Source organism: Gadus chalcogrammus, chromosome 14 (genome assembly GCF_026213295.1).
Source record: "Gadus chalcogrammus isolate NIFS_2021 chromosome 14, NIFS_Gcha_1.0, whole genome shotgun sequence".
NCBI lineage: Eukaryota > Metazoa > Chordata > Actinopteri > Gadiformes > Gadidae > Gadus > Gadus chalcogrammus.
This window is the reverse complement of record NC_079425.1, coordinates 6,955,759-6,976,086: the sequence shown is the minus strand read 5'-3', so window position 1 is coordinate 6,976,086 and position 20,328 is coordinate 6,955,759. Positions and strand designations below refer to the sequence as shown.

General features: G+C 40.9%; 2 protein-coding genes across 5 annotated transcripts; both read right to left on the bottom strand.

Annotated features, from left to right (window-relative positions):
* Nucleotides 1-20: 20 nt before the first annotated feature.
* Nucleotides 21-7,456, bottom strand: adgrg3 (adhesion G protein-coupled receptor G3). 2 transcript variants are annotated; one of them, XM_056608410.1, is made up of 12 exons: nt 7,329-7,375; nt 6,861-6,895; nt 5,367-5,454; nt 4,831-4,950; nt 2,435-2,575; nt 2,236-2,284; nt 1,938-2,029; nt 1,576-1,694; nt 1,113-1,384; nt 832-928; nt 405-733; nt 21-293 (listed from the first exon to the last, which is right to left on the bottom strand). In XM_056608410.1, the coding sequence occupies exons 3-12, from the start codon at nt 5,436-5,438 to the stop codon at nt 181-183; spliced, it is 1,404 nt and encodes a 467-aa protein (XP_056464385.1). In that variant the 5' UTR covers nt 5,439-5,454; nt 6,861-6,895; nt 7,329-7,375; the 3' UTR covers nt 21-180. The 2 variants fall into 2 exon arrangements, with proteins under 2 accessions (XP_056464385.1, XP_056464384.1); XM_056608409.1 differs by having other exon boundaries at nt 23-293; nt 6,826-6,895; nt 7,329-7,456.
* Nucleotides 7,457-11,966: 4,510 nt separating this feature from the next.
* Nucleotides 11,967-19,526, bottom strand: LOC130403914 (adhesion G protein-coupled receptor G3). Of its 3 annotated transcripts, XM_056608448.1 has the most exons (13): nt 17,868-18,432; nt 17,556-17,630; nt 16,980-17,204; nt 16,668-16,836; nt 16,326-16,521; nt 15,574-15,681; nt 15,365-15,475; nt 15,135-15,177; nt 14,535-14,903; nt 13,835-14,103; nt 13,018-13,123; nt 12,505-12,779; nt 11,967-12,359 (listed from the first exon to the last, which is right to left on the bottom strand). In XM_056608448.1, the coding sequence occupies exons 9-13, from the start codon at nt 14,552-14,554 to the stop codon at nt 12,244-12,246; spliced, it is 786 nt and encodes a 261-aa protein (XP_056464423.1). In that variant the 5' UTR covers nt 14,555-14,903; nt 15,135-15,177; nt 15,365-15,475; nt 15,574-15,681; nt 16,326-16,521; nt 16,668-16,836; nt 16,980-17,204; nt 17,556-17,630; nt 17,868-18,432; the 3' UTR covers nt 11,967-12,243. The 3 variants fall into 3 exon arrangements, with proteins under 3 accessions (XP_056464423.1, XP_056464421.1, XP_056464422.1); XM_056608446.1 differs by lacking the exons at nt 11,967-12,359; nt 12,505-12,779; nt 13,018-13,123; nt 13,835-14,103; nt 17,868-18,432 and adding an exon at nt 19,375-19,526 and having other exon boundaries at nt 14,637-14,903; nt 15,135-15,186; XM_056608447.1 differs by lacking the exons at nt 11,967-12,359; nt 12,505-12,779; nt 13,018-13,123; nt 13,835-14,103; nt 17,868-18,432 and adding an exon at nt 19,375-19,524 and having other exon boundaries at nt 14,638-14,903.
* Between the last annotated feature and the right edge of the window lie 802 nt (nt 19,527-20,328).

The window sequence follows — 20,328 nt, the reverse complement described above, 5'->3', positions numbered from 1 at the left end:
TGACGTCAATGTTTTGATTTGTTTATTTAATCATACACACATATATCAAAATCATTCATTCTTATTTGCATATAACTTCATGCATAACATAGGTCAGAAGTAAATTATTACTGTCCAGAACAAAGACCTGATGCAGGCCAAGAGTGTTTACGACGACAGATTTATGACATAACACTTTTGTCAACTATTAAAGCTGGTCTCCATGGTCTTCTTCGTGGAGTATTGGGCAGAGGAATCATTTTCTGAACTAGACTTGCAAGTTAGAGCCAGGGACCAGAGGAACATGAATACACCTGTGAATAAAATGTATAAATCATTAATTTCAATGTAGGTACAATTAATATCCATAAACTTTTTTCAAATTGTTATTTCAGCAATGTAGAAATAGTAAAGGTGAGACTAACCTTGAAGAGAGTTGAGTATGGTGAACAGGTACAAACCAGCTTCAGAGTAGGTTATAGAGGAAGAACTCCAGGCTAAGCCTAACACACAACTGAGGCCCATCACTGTGGCAAGATCCTTGCAAAGTCTCGAGCGCTTCTCCTTGTCCAGTTTCCACTTATTATCACTACTGGATATCCCTCTGCTGAAGCCAATACTGGTTCTCCTCATGGTCCAGAGCTTCGCCACAACCAGAGCGAGCATGGCTGAATTAAACAGGAGCATCAGGCCCATGTAAGTCCACATCAAGATGTAGATGTGTGGTGTCCCATCCATATTCTTGATCCAGCAGCTACATTTCAGAAATAAGCGAATGAGAAAATGTCACATTGATCGCAATTTGTTGTCATAGTTAGGAATGAAACCGATTCGACCAACGCTAAGCCTTACATTTTGGACGTTGTGTTGCAGGTGGGGTCGGTGTTTGGTGTGAATTCCCCGTAGACGTCCAAAAATCCACACGTCACCACTATCACTGTAGGAACACCTTCACCAAGGTAGAAATAAAAAAGAGTTGCACATTTGACATGATGCTGTCCTGATGTAAGAGATACCACAGTCCTGACGTAACAGATATTTGGTGTCGCATGCTTTAAATTATTGATTTAATATTAGTCAACCAGATCAGTAAAATCCTATCATCACTGTCAATATAAGCTCGATGCACTCACCCCATCCTACCAAGCTGACTTTGAGGAGATACTTCCTGATGTAGACATTGAACACTCTGACCAATAGGATGTAGAGGTGGAAGCCCTCAATGGCCATCCAGGTCCAGGTGCCCAATAAAGACCAGTGCAGAAGAGCCCCAAAGACCTTGCATGGCCAGCCACCCCCCTCCAGCCAGGCCCACAGACAGCCCAGCAGGAAGCTGACATGCAGGCAGAGAATGGCCCCAGTGAGATTCATGTGAACACCGATGGACTTGTCTGGACGTCGGCGTCTGGAAGGGCAGTTGGGGTACACAATGCAAGATTTATTCAGCATATCTATATGTGTTTCAGTTGGGAGGATAGTGTCGCAAATAAATAGTACAAAATAGAATAATAGAATAATAACGTTTAATATTGGATATATTCCGATACTAATGTATTGAACTCAAGTATTTCATCAAAGGTTTAAACGACTCCATACTGTAGCCTGGTGTAGATGATGAGGCTAAGGAGGCTGGAGATGACAGAGAGAGCAGATCCAACAGCGGTGATGTAGCTCAGGTTGACGGCAGTTTTGCTGTCGACCGACACCATTGGATTCTGAAAGTACAAGGTGGGAGACAAAAACACACTTTATGATTTGTTTACATTACATTACTGTTATAAATAAAAATAATGTTATTTAATAATATAGATTTTTTTTTTGTATTACTATTGTTTATCATTACCTGTCATTTATAGTTCTAATTATATTAAATGCATACATAGTTTTATTGTGTGCTACTGTTTTCATGGGATGTATAGATGAACTATGTTTATAACTATTGAAGATAATAGTTTTACCACAAGCACGGCAAAGAAGCTGAGGTGGTCACAGCTGCAAAGAAATGTGTCCCCGGCCACAGTGGTACGACAGCCTTCTGGGCTCCAGTGACCTATATACACACACACACACACACACACACACACACACACACACACACACACACACACACACACACACACACACACACACACACACACACACACACACACACACACACACACACACACATAATTTGTGTATAATCTTTGTGTTTGCACGTAGGATTCTGTGGATAAGTCTGCTTAAATGTTGTTTATGTATCGTTGGTGTGCCCACCATTTCCTCTTTGCACTTCATTCCAGAACACACACTTCCCGTTTCCTTCCTGAAAGACACATATACGTGTGCACACATATATTTATAGATATAGATATATATATACTAGTATTTTACCACCATTTTATATAAATATAGCACTCTATACATCCATCCATCCATCTATTTATTCATTCATCCATGTGTCTACAAAGCTTACCGTGTGGTTATTTTTGAAGACAAGCTGGATGCGTTCGGACAGGTTACGCACTGCTTTCTGGCCTACCTTCACCATCAATACTAAGCCTCCCAAGACATCTGGCTGATGGGACAACATTCTTCCCCTCGGATGTGCATTCACCTGCAAGAAGAGAATTTCAAAGTCAATACAGGGGATCAAGCATATCACTCAACATCAGAAGCAAATTGGGGTAAAATCGATCATAATGTTGCTGTTTTCTTGATATCTTGTTTGACACTTTCTTCTGGATTAATAATAATAATAACAATAATCCATTTTATTTATGGGCGCCTTTCTTAACACTCAAGGTCACCTTATAAAATCAAACATCCATAGCAGCAAACAACAAACAAACAAAAACAACAACAACAACAACAACAACAACAACAACAACAACAACAACAACAACAACAACAACAACATAATATAACAGTGTACAAGAGAAACAAACAGTGTGTTTCTAGTCCAAAGCATGCAACTGACTTAAAGGGAGTAGGCCTGGGTGAATAGATAAGATTTCAGGTGAGGTTTGAAGGTGAGGTTGGAACTGGAGTGTTGGAAGTCATGAGGCAGAGAGTTCCAGAGGTGGGGGGCTGAGCGACTGAATGCTCTTGACCCCATGGTAACCAGGCGAGCAGGAGGGAGGGTGAGCTGGATGGAGGAAGACGATCTGAGAGAAAGGGTGGGTGTCTTGATATGGAGAAGCTCGGTAAGATGCATGGCCCTTATGTATTGTGTAGTGTGTATTTTCTCGATGTGTATCTGTGTTACATGTTTTGTAAGTTGGAACCTGTACCAAGCTGACAACAAATTCCACCAGCCTGGCTGTGTGGTCATTAAAATATTCAATCCATCAATCAATCAAGATACTGAGGGGCAAGATTGTTGATGGAAGTGAGAAGCAGGATCTTGTAAATGATGCGATATTTGATGGGGAGCCAATGAAGTTGCTGCAGGACAGGTGTTATGTGACTGATGTAGGGGTTTTTTAGTAAGGATACGGGCTGCAGAGTTTTGTGCCAGTTGTAATTTATGCATGGACTTAGCAGGTAAACCAAAGAGGAGAGAGTTGCAGTAGTCCGGACGCGATGCGACCATAGTGTGAACCAGAATTTCAGCTCTGTTGGGGGAGAGAGATGGGCGCAGGCGAGAGGTGTTACGTAGGTGGAAGTATGCTGACCGAGTGACATTATTGATATGGGATTGAAATGATAGGGGGGCCATCCAGGATTACACCCAGACTCTTGACCTGGGGAGAGGGGGAAACTGATGAATTGTCAATGGAGATGGAGAAGTTATTTATTTTAGAGAGGGTGGATTTGGTGCCAATAAGGAGGAATTCAGTTTTGTCACAGTTGAGTTTGAGAAGGTTTTGGGAGAACCAGGATCAGATTTCCTGGAGGCAATCGGAGAGGGAGGTTGGAGGGAGGGTCGTGGGGGGTTTGGTGGACAAGTAGAGCTGGGTATCATCTGCATAACAATGGAACTGAATATTATATTTACGGAAAAAAAGCCCAAGAGGGAGGAGATAGATAATGAACAGGAGGGGTCCAAGGACAGAACCTTGGGGTACACCAGAGGAGAGGGAGGAAGAATGGGGTCTACAATTTTTGAGTTGGACAAAATTAGTACGTCCAGATAGATTTAAACCAGTCCAGAGGTGTGTCAGATATTCCAAGAGAGGCTAATCGGTCGATGAGGATGGTCGGGGAAATGCTGTCAAAAGCTGCACTCAGGTCCAGGAGGATCTGGATGGTGAGTAGTCCGCGTCCGCAGCCATGAGGAGGTCATTGGTTAGTTTAACAAGAGCTGGTTCGGTGCTATGAAGTGGGCGAAAGCCTGATTGGAACTGTTCGTAAAGAGTTTTGTGAGAGAGGTGATGATGAATCTGAGAGGCAACTGTTTTTTCCAGAATTTTTGAAAGATAGGGGATGTTGGAGATTGGGCGGAGATTGTTAAAGTTGCTGGGGTCAGCACCGGGTTTCTTGAGAATAGGGGTTATTGCAGCTGATTTGAGGGGTGACAGAACACCAGAGATGAGAGGATAATTGCAGTTATAAGAGGGGTCAGGGATTGAATGCAACCTTTAACCAGTATTGTAGGGAGAGGATCAAGTTAGCAAGTGGAAGGTTTAGAATTGCGGACAAGGTCGGATATTTCAGCAGCAGAGGGGAGGATAATTAGCATTGTGACATGCAGTGACAGTAATATCATTACAGTTTGACTAGGAATAAAGTTGGGAAAGTGCTGCTACAGACAAAATCTATGCATTTTCAATGTAGATTTATAAGCAAATAGATATAAACAATACAAGGAACAGAATGTAATTGAACCAGGTCTACAAGTTCAATATGGGTTAAGAAGACATTACTGACCCGGAAATAGGTGCTGTTGAACACAGTGATGACCAAGAGTGTTTTGCTCCCGTTCTTCTGGCTGCTCTGCAGAGCCGAAAAGGGAATCATAACCTTGTGCTTCGTCAGACTCCTTTCAACCTAATGTTTTCAAAGACAGCACATTAGAGTGTTTGCGTGCGATTTTGTGTGTGTGTGTGTGTGTGTGTGTGTGTGTGTGTGTGTGTGTGTGTGTGTGTGTGTGTGTGTGTGTGTGTGTGTGTGTGTGTGTGTGTGTGTGTGTGTGTGTGTGTGGGTGTGTGTGTGTGTGTGTGAGAGTGTGTGTTTGTAAGCTCGGGAGTGTGTATAAATGCATGTGGAATTGTGCATAAATGTTTGTGTGTGTGCGTGTGCGTGTGTGTGTGTGTGTGTGTGTGTGTGTGTGTGTGTGTGTGTGTGTGTGTGTGTGTGTGTGTTTATGTTATGTGTCTGTTTGTTTGTCTGTATACATTTGTGTATGTGAGTTTGTTTCTACGTGTGTATAAATGTGTGTGTGAGAGTGTCTAGCGGTGGCTCACCTGCTGAGATGTGTCGACCTGCTCATGTATGAAGTCCGGCAGAAAGGTTCGTCCTCGTCTACAGTTACGCATTTTTTCGTCTAAACACCTACGACACAGTACTGTATCAATCTCGATTGTCATCCATCAAATTATTATAACAACTTGATTTTGAGGGAATTGAGAATGACTTAAAGGTTGTATAAAATTCATAGCGATCATTTGAGTGTCATTCGTCTGAAATGTCATTACAATCAGTCAGCTGTTAGTGAAATGCTCTATGAGAATGCGCCTGCCTCTGATTGAGACAATTTCGATTTTATACTTCTCCAGACCCGGCTCTTTAATGACTAATTAGGGAAGTCAGGGGTATGGACGTTTTTATTGGACTTTATTCTGCGCAAACCACAAAAGATGAGTCGCGTTTCGTGTAGGCCTACCGAAATCCAAATCTAGATGTTGTAGTTGGGCCTCGTAAAATGATATCCACATGGATAGGCTATTAAGCGATTCACAAGTGCAAATATGTTGCTTGTGCATCGTAAAATGATATTCACATGGATATTACACACGATCCACAAAGTCATAATGACTGCCAGCAGGGGCTGCGTGGGGCATTTTTTCATACCGGGAGCATCTCGTGCATTTCGCGATTGCTCGTTCACGTGACCTACTATACAGCGGCCGCTAGGGGTTGCCGGCGGACCGAATTACTGCCGCGGCCCACATAAATTGACCGGCCAACCAGGAAACCTCCCGATCGTCCCGATGGCCACTCCGCCTCTGACTGCCAGTGTCTTGTAAAATAAATCCGCACCCTCTTTCACACATTTGTGGATCGCATGGTACGGAGCTCCTCTGAGGTCACTTAATTGTAGAAAAAATACCCTAAATCTGTGCGCACGGGTAAACGGAGGAATCCGAGGGTAGGTTTACCTCGGATTCCTCGTTTTTGTTCGTTTTACGCAGCAGGGATTCCCAAGGAGCATTGGTGGCGAATGCTTATCTGATTCAGATCGGCATCAATACTGTACAGAATGACTCATTGACTTTGTGGATCGCTAAATATAAATGCCATTTTACGAGGCACAGCTACTATGTATTTGAGGATCGCGGCACACGAATCGTGAATCATCTTCCGTGGGTTGCGCAGCACACAGTCAAATAAAAACGTCCTAAAGGGATTCGTCTAAATGAAGGCACCACTTCTCAATTCTGGAGAAACATAGGGGGGAGGGGGCTGATACAGGGGGCATTTTTATCGTTCAAAATCTTCTCGCTTTTGTTCTACTCTATGATACTCCTTCTCTTTACAACTTTTTAATCAGATTTAAAATACACTATCGTTTCAGCACAACAACCTGCCCATGGCTGTAATAATACTTTACTTGTCATCACTGAGATTGTTTACAATTATTTATTTACTAGATAGAAACATTGCCGTGTTAGATGTATGAAGTGTAGTGTGTAAACTCATTACATTGGAACGCTATCCTCTGGTGTATTGTCACAGACCTTTTCAACCTTTTCACAGAATTCTATGACATTGCCTGTTGAGACAAAAGAAAGTAAGAACATACTTCAGGGTTAGGATCATTCCTTCACTTTTGCCTGCGTCATTGTAATATGTATCTAAAATAATACAACGATCTATACAAATCTTTATCAAATTATTAAATAAGTTACAAATATAAAATATTTATATTATTGAAATAGAAAACACAGATAGACCCTGAACTGTATCTTCTATGTTCATACATTGCCGCAGCCGAGATGCATATCTTTTAGCCTACTTCCTACTTGCTTTGACTTAAAACAAATATACACACACACACACACACACACACACACACACACACACACACACACACACACACACACACACACACACACACACACACACACACACACACACACAATTTACATATTTTGTAAATGATAACATATAACATATTTTGGAATATAATAACTATAATAACTCACCTTCTGTTTGAACTGCAGATATTCTGAATAAGATGAGCAACACAATAAGTGGAGCCATCTCTTCAAGCGGTTTCTGTTCAGCTGACTTCTGCTATTGTGAATACCTGGCTTTGCTGTTGTGACTTCTCTTGCATGTCACAGACGGTTTTGTTTCTGTTTGGGGCGGGATCAGATATCTCATGCTCAACATGTGATACGTTTTTACCCAAAAGTCAATGTTTAAACTTATGACCATACAGTATTGGAGTTTCAATGTAGTTAGTTCATAATTAAATCCTAGTGTATGTAGAAAACTATTTTGTTAGCCTTTACATCTAAACTTACTACATTCAAAACATTCAATTAACCGAAAATAAAGTTTTAGTTGTAGGCTCTATTTTATATTTGAACGAAATGACAAGCAATCTTTATGATTTTCATCATAATTAACAATTATTCGCTGAAGGCTAAGTGAATAGTGGGGAATAATAATGGCTTTTCCCCAATCTTCACGGAGCCTGAGGTTTATAAATTAGGCCATCTCAGGAGGTTCACGTGTATTGCTATTCTGGCTTGATATGAAGTCTTTCTTTCTCTATTTCTGTAATTTGCTGCTGTAGGACCTTCATTTTATTCACAGGATTAATCCAGCCTTACTGTGTCCCATATTTCTAAGGAAACATGACCACACACAAAAAATGCTTTTTCTCTGTCTTTCTGCCCCGCCAGTCGCCACTATAAGCATTCAAACAGGAAGTTTCACGTGAAATGCTTGGGTAACATTCTCTTGCATTGTCTATAACATGAAATTAGAGAGACCAGAGGTCAGAAAAAGTGTTTCCCGTCAAGGAAGTGAAACCAACTGATATCGATCGATTTGAATAAGATCTGCAACTCATTTCTTAAGTTTACTAAAAGTAAAATTATTAGTTTAGAATGTGAACATGATTTCTATGTATTATTTACTGAAATCTGGTACTATGGCCTTTGTATTTCTGTCAATTTACATAGTTTTCACGGTGTCAGAAGGTGTTAAAATACCAGTGGTGAAAGGGGGAGAGAATTAAAGTCGAACACCTGTCGAATCTCTCTGCATCCTGTGTGGTCATTCCATGTGGGCAGCTACTACAGTCCCTACTGAATAAGAATACTTGACCAATGGCCACCGTGGCAACAAACCACAGAAGGTGCACAGCTAACAGCAGGGACACAAGAGTGCCTGTGTGATCATGCACGAACATGAGTTGGTTAGCCTCCACCAATCATTCAAGCTGGACACCCAAACCACTCTCACGGAAATACGTGACACTGTCACGACATTTAATCTATTCATTCGTGGGACGCGTAATTTCAATTTTTCGTGCCAAAAAAGCCCACATTTCTAACAATATGACAACTTTTCGCCACCCGTTTCTACTTTCACCTTTTGATTCTGAGAAATTGTGAAAATTCACGGATATAGGGCCTATTTAATGCAGGTGCGCTGCTCTGTAGGCAAACCGCTACGGGAAAAAGGTAGAGCTTCATCTCTTATTTTTAGAATGAGTAGAAATTAGTGCTTTTGGCACGAAAAAAATGAAATTAGCCTACGTGTCCCAGATCACGAATGAATAGATTAAATGACGTGACGTGACAATGTCACGTATTTCCGTGAGACTGGATTGGGACACCCGAACAGTCATCATTTTGGTCCTATAACAAACGACAGGGAAAGAAAAACAGAAATGGGGGGAAACCAAAACCTCACAAATACATAGGAACGTAACACACTGTTTATTGAAATGTGTATTTTGGTTGTTCCTGACAGGTAATCTGTTACTGCAGCAAAGCCAAGATCCAGGCAAGCTGTTTTAATATTGTATAATGAATGAATGACAGTAAATCAGTTAGGACAACATTGTTCACATCTCAATTTCAACAGCATTGTTTTGTTTTTGTTGCTGCAGCAAATATTAGACTCTGTAATGACATAAAAAATATCCTATCAAGTTTCCTTTTTCCTTTTTCCAATCTCATTTGAAAACGATATACATTCAACTAGTATCCCTCCCATGATTAAAGTGCAGAGTCGCTGAGCTTTTGTTTTTTAACCAAATAATAAAAAAAAAATCAGTGGAGAGGCTATGGTCGGCTACAACTGAAATAACCGCACGCCGTTTTGGATAAACCTTACCTATCTCTAGAACCGTTCCAGCATATTTGCTATATATCAATAAAACGTTTGAAAGAATAAACTAAGGTAAATCCAAAAATACTATTGACACGATTTACAGGAAATCTGGTCTGCTTGCTACCACATCTCCTCTGTCTGCCATCTTCAGTGCCTCCTGAATGGCCCTGCAGGAAACCCCAAGATGAGCTGGAGAAGCTCCAGCCAGCGGTCTCCCACGTCAAAGGACAGTTTATTAACTCCACCTCTTCACCCTCCAACTTTGGAAACATCCAGAGTCAGGTGGAGACAGTGGAGAGATATGCCTTCGCAACCACATCCTCCTAATGGGATCCTCCTAATTAAATTTTGCAATTTAACATGGTGTTTAAAATCAATGACTAAGAGAACGTTTCTGATGAAATATTTCAATCGCCTTTAATCAAAATACATGTCCTCATCGCCATCAGGTGGGCATATGGTGTATTTGCAAGTGTCTGGCTTCGTGTCATTCAGTTATATCTGCCCCAAACTTTCAATAGAGGGGTCAAGTGTCAAAATTGTACAAAGGGTTCTCGAGATATCTACCTGTTTGTGTCTCATAGAACTACAGGGCTACCAACTGATAATGACCAACGGATAATTATTTCAGGTGGAAATGTACTCTACTGTAGTTTTTGTACTCCAAAACTTTGACTTTTCATTCCTTAGCCCACTATGTTGTAGCTACTCCAATTGTTATTGGATGGTTTGATTGTTTCCAGCCTTACTTGTCATTCTCAATAAAAGCACCTATTAAACATCGCTTAACCAAATGTAAATGTCCTCTCTCGGTAGTCCAGGGTGTGCCGGACAGACTGGAGCAGACCCTGGACCCGAGGTGTGTTCTGAGGGAGGCAGGTGCATTCTCCTCCCTGCCCCTCCAACGCCACATGGTTCTAGAGGATGAGTCTACTAATCAGCAGGGACAGGTCTTGATTCATTTGATGTATTTCTAGATTATTATTCGATTCTTATCATTTAATGGTAAACAGCGAGTGTTGAAATTATAATTTCTAACTGCCTCTGAATCTGAGCTGGTGGAGGGTCTCCGGGTTCAGCTGGTGCCCAAGCTGCCTCCTGTGGACCGTTCTGGTGGCCAAGCGCTGAGTCCACAAGACCTCCAGGGGGTGTATGTCCATGTAAGATGAATAAAGTAGCCATCTCATCTTACCTAAGCTATATGTTTTATATGAGGTTGGTCATCTAATATGACAACCCTAGATTGTCCTTCGTTTTTTATCACAACCTACATCGTCCTGTGAGGGATCAATGCAGCGAGTTTTGAGACGAGAATTCCCGATCCTATCATATTATGTTTTTGTGAAGAACCATGTTATTGCATGGGGTTCCTCTATTGATGTGGTCATTTACTATGCACCCTTCTCCAGTTGACCATAGTCACCCTTCGCATCCTGAACAACACCCCTGGGGTGGCCGTGGATACCTGCGCTGCACTTCCACTGTGCACCACCAGGCGGCCGGTGCTGCAGCTCCAGAGCAACGTTTTGAGGAAGTTTGAATTGCATTTGTACTTTGCATTTGTGCAAATAGAATTTGTTTGTTTTTCATGCACATTTCTGTTCATGAAAAATTCTAAATCCCAATCGTGAAAAACAAAACAAACTTGCCTGAAGTATACTTTGCCTTACTTTGGGTGTTCTTATTGGGTAACTGGTAGTAATGTAGTGAGTACTTCTACATTAGGTTTTTAGCTGTGCACTATTTGTGAGCCAAGCTAAATAATGCCTTCTTTCTCTCTTGTGTGAAGGAACTGCTGGCTCTGAAAGACCCAGCTCTCCTGGCTTCCTGTGGGAGCCTTCCAGAGGATGTTTGTTCCCACTGGAGAGTACGGAGCCGGTCGCCACAAAACCCAAGAAGAAGAAGCGGAGGAGGAAGTGGTTCTCTTACTTCAGAGGACTTTTCGTTTGTTGCAGGGGCCAATCAGAATAAAAACGAAAAATTGTAACAAGTACATTTTGATGGATGTTGATTTGTGTATTTTAAGTATTTTCATTATCGAAGATACCTCATTATTATGCAAATACCTTAATATTATATAATATATGTTTTTTTGTAAGTTTAATTTGTGAGGATTGCTTGCTGATACTGATGTTGTTCCCAGTCATACGTAGTAACCTCATTATCACTAGTCTGCTCTAAGAAAAAGATTAAACTATGTCAAGGTCATGGCCAGTTGCCCCTATACAATGGAAGCCAGCATCCAGCCTTGGCAGTTCCGTGCCTTGGCTGATTACATGCAACCATTCATCCGTCTTTTGAAAGCGATTAGAGCATGGAGCATGTGTTTCTTTTTATCCTGCTGCTGTCTGTTCAACGCAGTAATTTAGACGGAAAGCACCTGTTTTTGATGTACTGGGAATATTGTAAAATGTCAACGGAATCCGATAGAGTCGGTTCACCTAAAGCTAATATTTAACACAAGTCGTCAGACTGTCAAATAATGTTTTCTATTACTATTGACTATTTATTCATGTTCGGTGGTGAGATTACACTTTATTCATGTTTAGTGATGAGATTATACTTTATTCATGTTTAATGATAACATTATACTTTATTCATGTTGAATGGTATGAGATTATACCTATAAATACTACAAAAAATAAAATAATTTGTTTAAATGGTTCAAAGATAAAGAAATTAAAGCTATATATAGAAAAATTGCAGGTTCTGCAAAAAGGTTATTGTTTGAATAACAAATCGTATATAAAGGTATATATTTCAGGTTCACTTTACACTAGTGACTTTGGAATCATTTATAGAGACTGAAGCGTTCTTGGCCTCCAAGGCTCTCTTTCTCTCAATCCTGGCTAAGCCAAGAATCCAGAAGAAGATGAAGGCACCTAGAGCAAGGTACACACACACACACACACACACACACAACCACGCACACGGATTAAAAACGAAACACAAAAAACACTTCAGAGACAAGATAAATCAAACCAAGGGCATTTTCACTGAAATAAATCATCCAAGTCGGATACCGACCTTGTGTTGAGTTGAGAATGCAGAAGAGATACAGGATGGGGAGGTTGACGTATCCTGAGCCCAGGAAAGCGAGACCCCATGTGACCCCGAGAAGGCAGGTGATACCCGCCACAGTGGTGGCGGTTCGCCATCCCAACCCCTTCCTGGCCGGAGTGGTCACCATGCAGCAGATGCGAACTGCCACGATCAGCAGGATGCCAGAGTTGAAGATGAACACCAGGCTGAAGTACACCACATTAGTTGCATAGAGGTAGGTAATGTCACTGATCCAGCAGCTGTGGAAACAGAACATGAGGTGGTAAAGGGGACCAGTTGGACCAGTCCATGGGGGGAGGGGGGGGTCACTGCCGTTTTAAATGTGAAGATGAAAGGCTGAACTGTACTTCTTAGGTAAAGTCCTACAGCGTGGGTCATTACGTCACATTATGCAATTCAGAATTTGGCTTTTAGAGTGCAAACCACTTAGCTTGCCCTCTGTTCTATGTGCTCCTCTGCCACCGTGCGTGCACTCACATGCTAGTGGTTTGGTTGCTGTCAAGCATGGTTAATGTTGACGAGCCATAAATCTGTTTTACATCCTTTAAACTCCACGTTACACCAACGACGACAGCAGGGATTCCTAGGAGAGACAAACTCAGTTTAGTGACTATTTTCTGTAAGCTCCGTTATCTCTGATCCGTATGCTCATGGTTGTGGCTCCAAAGGCACTCTGGTCAGGGGTGACTTGTGGGAGCCAGCAGAGGGTATGATTACTTCCAGGGAATTTAAGGTTTATGGCCGGGTGGATGAGAGGAGACTCTGTGTGTTGCAGCAGACTTAATACAAGGGGGAACAGAAACATATCAAGTTATGGTTGAAAATTCCCAATGCGAGAGAGTGCAAGTTGATGTCACGCACACAAAAAAATGCAGAAGAGGAGGAGGTTTATGAATTAAATTTGGTTATGAAAACCATTAAATCAACCAAATCAACCAAATAATCAAATGTTAATTTATAGTTAAAGGTGCTGTAGGTATGATTTAATTGCTATCATTTTGGAATTATTGTCAACCCAAATTATATAGAAAGCTCCCGGCTAATTTCTGGCCGATCAGGGCATCGCTTCCCTGATTGTTTCAAGCAATCCACCCTGCCTGTCCATTCGCATCTTGACTGTCTCCTTCACAGGTGTGTGAATGCCAAAATTCTGAAGGCCTTAACGTAGGGCATATTCGCCTCATTATTTATCTTCAAAACCTTACTCACACTCTCTCTTTCCATCTCTCATACCATACCTAAAGAGCACCTTTGCTTTCTGACGTTTGAGGTTATTCCGCAGTTCTATACTCACCCCAGCCAAACAGAGAGAGCTTCAGCTGGTAGTGCTTGTATTCGGTGTTGAACACCTTGATCAGCATCAGGTATAGGTGCAGACCCTCGACCGCCATCCAGCTGAACGAGCCCAGCAGGGAGTAGTGTACGAGGGCCGCAATGAGCTCACACACCCAGCCCGGGTTCCACCTCGCCCCCCACTCGGTCAGCAGGAAGGAGGAGTTGAGCAGGAACAAAGCCCCACTCAGGGACACATGGATGAAGATAGACGGTTCCTCTCTCGGCTTCCTAGTGGAGATAGGTCTGTGTTTGGTGCTGTCCATTGATGTTGTCTGTGTGTTGTGTGCTGTTTGATGGTTTCAGTGTTTTTTTGGTTGCTAAGGCATGCTCGTGTCACCATTAATCCCCAATGAACAGTCAACCATTCATTGAATGATTGCATTTGTTTGTTTGTTTTTCAATTATAGTCTGGATAAATAAAGAGGGAAAGCCCTGCCTAACAGATTGGCATTCATCCTTCTGTGACATTTTTGTGATCGACAATAGTTTGACACGTGAATAAATAAGAGCCAGGATCATAAGTAGCCTAATATGGATATGATGATGATGGGGAAGGTCATCAGGCATGTTTGGTGTGGTTTAGTCTTGCCTCACCTAGACATGTCTTAAAAGCCCTGAACATTGCGTGAATCTTTTATAATGAAGATATGAAAACTTACCTTGTGACGACATAGATCATGAGGGATAGGGCGGAGAAAAAGGCAGAAAGGCCACAGCCTATGTAACTGATGTAGGACAAAATTTTCCAATGTTCTGCCGGAATAGATGACGAAGGGTGAACCTGTTGGTCCGTCAGATAAAAAACAAAAAAAGAATAATCACAAGATTCGTTTTAATGTCTGGTTCACCTCAAAATCTACACAAATCAGAGAGGGTAAACATATGAAAATGGGTATTTTTCTCTATTGCAACTTCATGTTGTAATGTTTTCACCAAGAGCACAGAAAAGGCTGTTGTATGGTTGCACTTGCAAGTGACCACAGTAGCATTCCGAGAAGTTTTGCAGCCATCATTTTTCCAAGTGAAGCCTGAAGAGATAAACCGTACAACACTCATTAGTCATGTGAAATACACACAGGAAATAAATTCCATTGGATATTGAAGCTGAGAACCCAAAGCATTAAAACAAAATCCTCTTCTCCAAATCCCACAAGCTAGACAGAAACACATACCTATTGCTAGATGGGAAACACATAAGGATAGAAATATATTCACTGGCCTCTATTGTTATTACAGTCAAAGTGGACATAGATACCCACCTTCTTCTTCTTCCATATAACGACATTCTACCTCCTTATCCATCTGCGAAATCTGTTTTGGAAAACGATTTAAACGTTTTTTTCTCTTATATTCACATTCAAATGAAGGAACAATCAACATAGCAGAATAAAGAGTTCCTTATAGCCATGTTAAGCAAGCTAAAACTATTTATTTGAGAGTTTAATCAAATTAAATAATTTCAACTGCGATTAATGTACGTGCGACTTACATTGCTTTGAATATCGAAGGTAATTTCTATTGGGGTTTTGAGGTTTGACAGCGAATGCATTCCTAGGAACTCGATCCTGGTCACGATGGAAACGAACTCATCTTTATGGAGCTACATGAAAAACACAGCATTTTGACACATCACACATTTTGGTTAATAAAACAATAACTAAAAGCTGGATGACCTTTGAAACCAGAGATGAAACCTACTTCAAACTGTTGTGTCGACTGGTAGTTCACCAAATTGACAACCCTCCTATCTTCCTTGATTTTTCCCAGAGCGTCTTCAGGTAACCACACTGAAGGATCACTATCCGGCTATTGGGTAACATTTGGTTCCAGCATACCGTAGACACACAAAATAATATAAAGGTTCATCAACACATAGGCTTATTCAAAACACACTGCAACGATTGTTGCTCCAAAGCCCCATACAATGAACCCTATAACACTACATTTACATACTACATTTTATTGCACATAAAATGTGTTTATATCACACTATAAATGTTTCCCTCAAATACAGTTATTGGTAACACTTTATAATAAGGGAACAATAATTTGACCATCTAGCATTAGTAAATGCAAAAATATGCATTCATTTACAATTAGCGAAGAATTAACAGTTAACTGTCTGTCGATAATTTGCTAACGGTGCTCAAGATGTATGTTAAATTATTCATTATTTGATATCGTATATGTTGAAGTCAACCCTCACCCTAAACCTCTGTTAATAACCTGGCCGATACCCCCAGGGGATTTTTGTACTTTTATTGTAAAGTATTACCCAGTAGTTTACCACAGTAATAACCATAATATAATCATCATAATCATTCTTGCCTTATTAATTATTGCATTATTATAAACACAGTGCATTAAAAAGTGATCACATTGTTCTGTTTAAACAAAGTATGTCCAAATGAATGTCATATCTATGTACACAATTCTTAATCCGTCGGTACCTGAGAAACCTCAATGAGATTGTCGTTGGGGTTTTCATTGCCGGTGATGGTTTCATTGCGGTTGAGGTTTTTATCACCAATGGGGAAGATGTTGAACACCATGTACTTCAGGTCCAATTGGTGCATCTCTCCCGGAACGTACTTTCCCTGCTCCTTCATCATATTCATGATGAGGTGGATTAATTGTAGCTCTACTCTGTAGCACAGCACAGCAAAGCAAATGAACATACAAATACCAGTGTCTCCAAACCTTGGGGTCGGGTCTTATAGTTTTATCGTTTCTTATATGAAGACAAAAAAGATTCTTATGATCTTGTTTTATTGTGAATGTCCATAACTTACTTTAAGAAAAGCGTCTGCAGATATTGTTCTTCTGAAAATAGGTCAGAGCACATAAGTCGTAATAGGTGTATCTCCACCATACGGTCCATCCCATTTCTTGACTGGTTCACGCTCATCAGGAGAAGTTCGGACTGATTCCTAGTGCAAGCGGTTACTCTGCAAGTCACATCTGGGAGGGGAAAAAACAGAGAGGAAGGTGGAGAAAATAATATAGATATTCTGTCTATATTATTCTGTCAATGTGATGATGAAGGGATAAACTAAGAAGGAAGGTGAAACAAAGAGCTTGAACAGCTCTCTCCATATACTCACTTGGACCTATGTCGAAATTAGCGGTGATGTTCCAATTAGAACTAACTTGGCTACAAGCATTTGAGTTATTGTAAAACAGTTTCTCTCCATTTAACATGTTGGTGCAGTTGATGTAGCAGGGCTCTTCCTTGTACATGCAGTTGAAGAGCTTATCATCCCTTTCATCGGTGACGACGAGGTCCAGTAACTTCATCTCCACAACTCCATTTGAAATGTTCACACACACTGAACACAGAGACAGAAACAAAAATGTAAACACTGAAAGGGATAATAATAACAATAATAATGATAATAATAATAATAATAATCTTTATTTATATAGCGCTTTTCTAAACAGAGTTACAAAGTGCTTTACAGAAAAAAGAAAGAAGGCAAAACAACCAAACAAAAATAAATGTCTAAGAACAATTGTATCACAGGTCCTTTTTTTTGCAATTATGTAACAAAAAGAAAATGGTTGCTGAACCCAATAGAAAAATATGTTGTTTTTAACAATACATTTATATTTCTGTTAAAACTAAACTGCAATATCAGTCTACTACATAGTTCAAGTTAGTATTTTACGTTTCACCATACCTTCCGTGGACAGGATTCCTGGAAGAAGCAGCAGAACCAAAGACAGAGACATGGTACTTCCTTTAAAATAAATAACTGAAAACATTATATAAATTAGTTATCAGCTTATGCTTTCACTGTTGCTGACAAAATAAATTCAAGGATTTAGAAAACAAAAAATTGAGGAAAGAAGTGCAAAATGTATTTGGCCTTGCAAAGTTTACCACCAAACGCATGCAGCCCATCTCCAACAAATATGTATCATACCATATATATTATTATTGTACAGATACAAAGACATAACTTGATTCATATTAAGGCACTGGTACTTACAAATACATTTCCCTTCAGGCTCAGATCCCCTGTGAATTGCGGTTGCTTTTTTATTCTCAAGAGTAGCCTTCAACTAATCCAACAACTATTTGTGCAACTGTGGTTCCCTGAAAATATATATTTGCATATGCAAACATTAGAATTATCCGATAGCTTGATGGTTCATGGGGCATGAAGGATTAGACATGGTAGAGAGTATACTGTACATCCGATGATGCAATTGCCTTTAATGGTCCCATGGCATGCTACATTATGGATGCTTTAATATAGATATTAGTGGGTCCCTAACACAGTATTTGAAGAAGTACCCGAAATTCAGCCGTGGTCGCACATTGAGCTTTCCCCAAACGCGCCATTTCGGTGTCTGTAGCTTTAATGCAAATGAGGAGGAGAGAGGCGGGTCAAGGAGGAGGGGGGGGGTGTCTTTTCTTTTCAATGGGCCTCTCATGGTTGCTATGGTGGTTGCCAGCCCCCTCTACTCTTCATGGCTCCAAAACACGTGGGCTGCAAAGGAGCTGCCGTCAATTGGGTTGTTTTCATGGGCGTCATTTTGGTTTGAAATGTGCTGGGGACAGACGCATTCGGAAGTGCATTTTTAGAAGTGCTGGGTACAATGAGGATGCACTCTTTTTTCTCTCTTTAGTGCCGGTAATGAAAGGTTCTGAAAGACGGCATAACCATGTAGCTAATTACTAAGGAATAAAATGTATACAAAATTGTTGCACAGCTGAACGCTGTATCACATCAGGAGCTGGCTGTTCTCAATTCACAACACGCATTCCATCAAAACTAGCCTACATCAGGCATTCTGTCCAAAACTCATGAACTCCCCCCCACAATTATTCCAGAATTCAAGCAAAGCAAGAATGACCAAAAGTCACTTTGTGTCAACAAGAGACTGACTCCACCGACTATCAATTGCAGGGCCGTGCAGCGACCCTTTGAGGGGCAGGGGCTCAAATTCAAAAAAGGGCACATGCAAAAACCACTACTGTCAGAGACACTGAGACAGAGTAGACATGAAACGGATTTGTCATGTCCAGTGGCGGCTGGTGATCAACAATTTTGGTTTGGCACAGTAATAGACTGGGGGTCTGTTACTGTGGGGGGTCTGTACCGGGATGACGTGGCACCCGGTACAAATATGGTGTGACAGCGCCCTGGCGCCCTCTATTGACCCACCGCCACTGGCCATGTCATGTGGCCATGGCCACGTAGTTACTACAGAGTAGCCTATACAGATTCAATATAACAATGTATGCTTTCCCTTTGCAATTTCAAAAGGTTTCCCAGATAGGTTTGCTGGTAAGCTATATAAAATAAACCGAGTGGTAGCCACTTTCACAGTCAGTTAAAACGATGCTTGTTGAAAAGCTTTTGCTGGCAAACATAGGCCTATACTTCAAAATGACGCTACAAAACGAGATAACTGTTACAGTTTATTTAGCATTATCAACTTAATGGTTTTGGAAACAACTGTCTGTGTCTGACTCTGTAGTGATCTTACCCTGCATTGTACCGTCTCTTAAAACAACAAGCGCATCGCGCAGGCAGGCAAAGGTGAAAAGTCACGTTGATAGCCTATGACGTCACCCAGCGGCAGCTGCGCACTGAGCGCCGGTAAACGAGGCTACAAAGTACAAACTTTACTTCTCGATTATTACTTTTAGACATTTTTATTCTCGAATAATTTATTCCCATGTTAATTTTTAATTGTTCATGTGTAATTTTACAAAGCATTGAAAATTTAAATTACCACTCAAAAGGGCACTTTGGTCCTTCAGAGGGAAAAGGGCAGGGGCTCGGGCACCCATAGCCCCCCCCTCTGCACGTGCCTGATCAATTGCAAGTTAAAACAGCCGACCACTTGAGTGATAAAACACAAAAGACCTCGCCACAGCACCAGCAAATCATAAGCAATAAACATCTCGTCTTACCTTTATTTATGTGGCAGTGGTCTGCAGATGCATCCCGTGGTGTAGCCTACCACATCCATTTAGTTCAACAGGTTATCGTTCTGATACTGTCCATGGTACTAGCAACCTGCTCTGGTGCTTCTTACCCATGTATTCAGGCTAAAATGACTTGATTGTCTGATGCCTCATCATCCCAGCCAAAGAGTACTGGTATTATTAGTAATGGCTACTTGCCAAATCGAAAATATAACTTCACACAGTGTGGAAATTGGATATTCGAAGGGAAAACGGAGCGTCAAGCTGAAGCTTCACTAATTAGACCTATTGATCCTACAGCTAATGTAAACAAATAAATCCTGGCCAAAGGTGTTATCTTGTTTATTTTTGGAGTGGAGGCTATTCCCGACTATTCACTTAATTGAATAATTTTATTCCTAGCCTATTCCTGTTTTTCCTAAATATTATTAAAAAAAGTCTAATTTTGTGGAAGTGTTTATCTCAAGATTTCTACCAACATTGGTGCCAGTATTACATGTAGGCCTAAA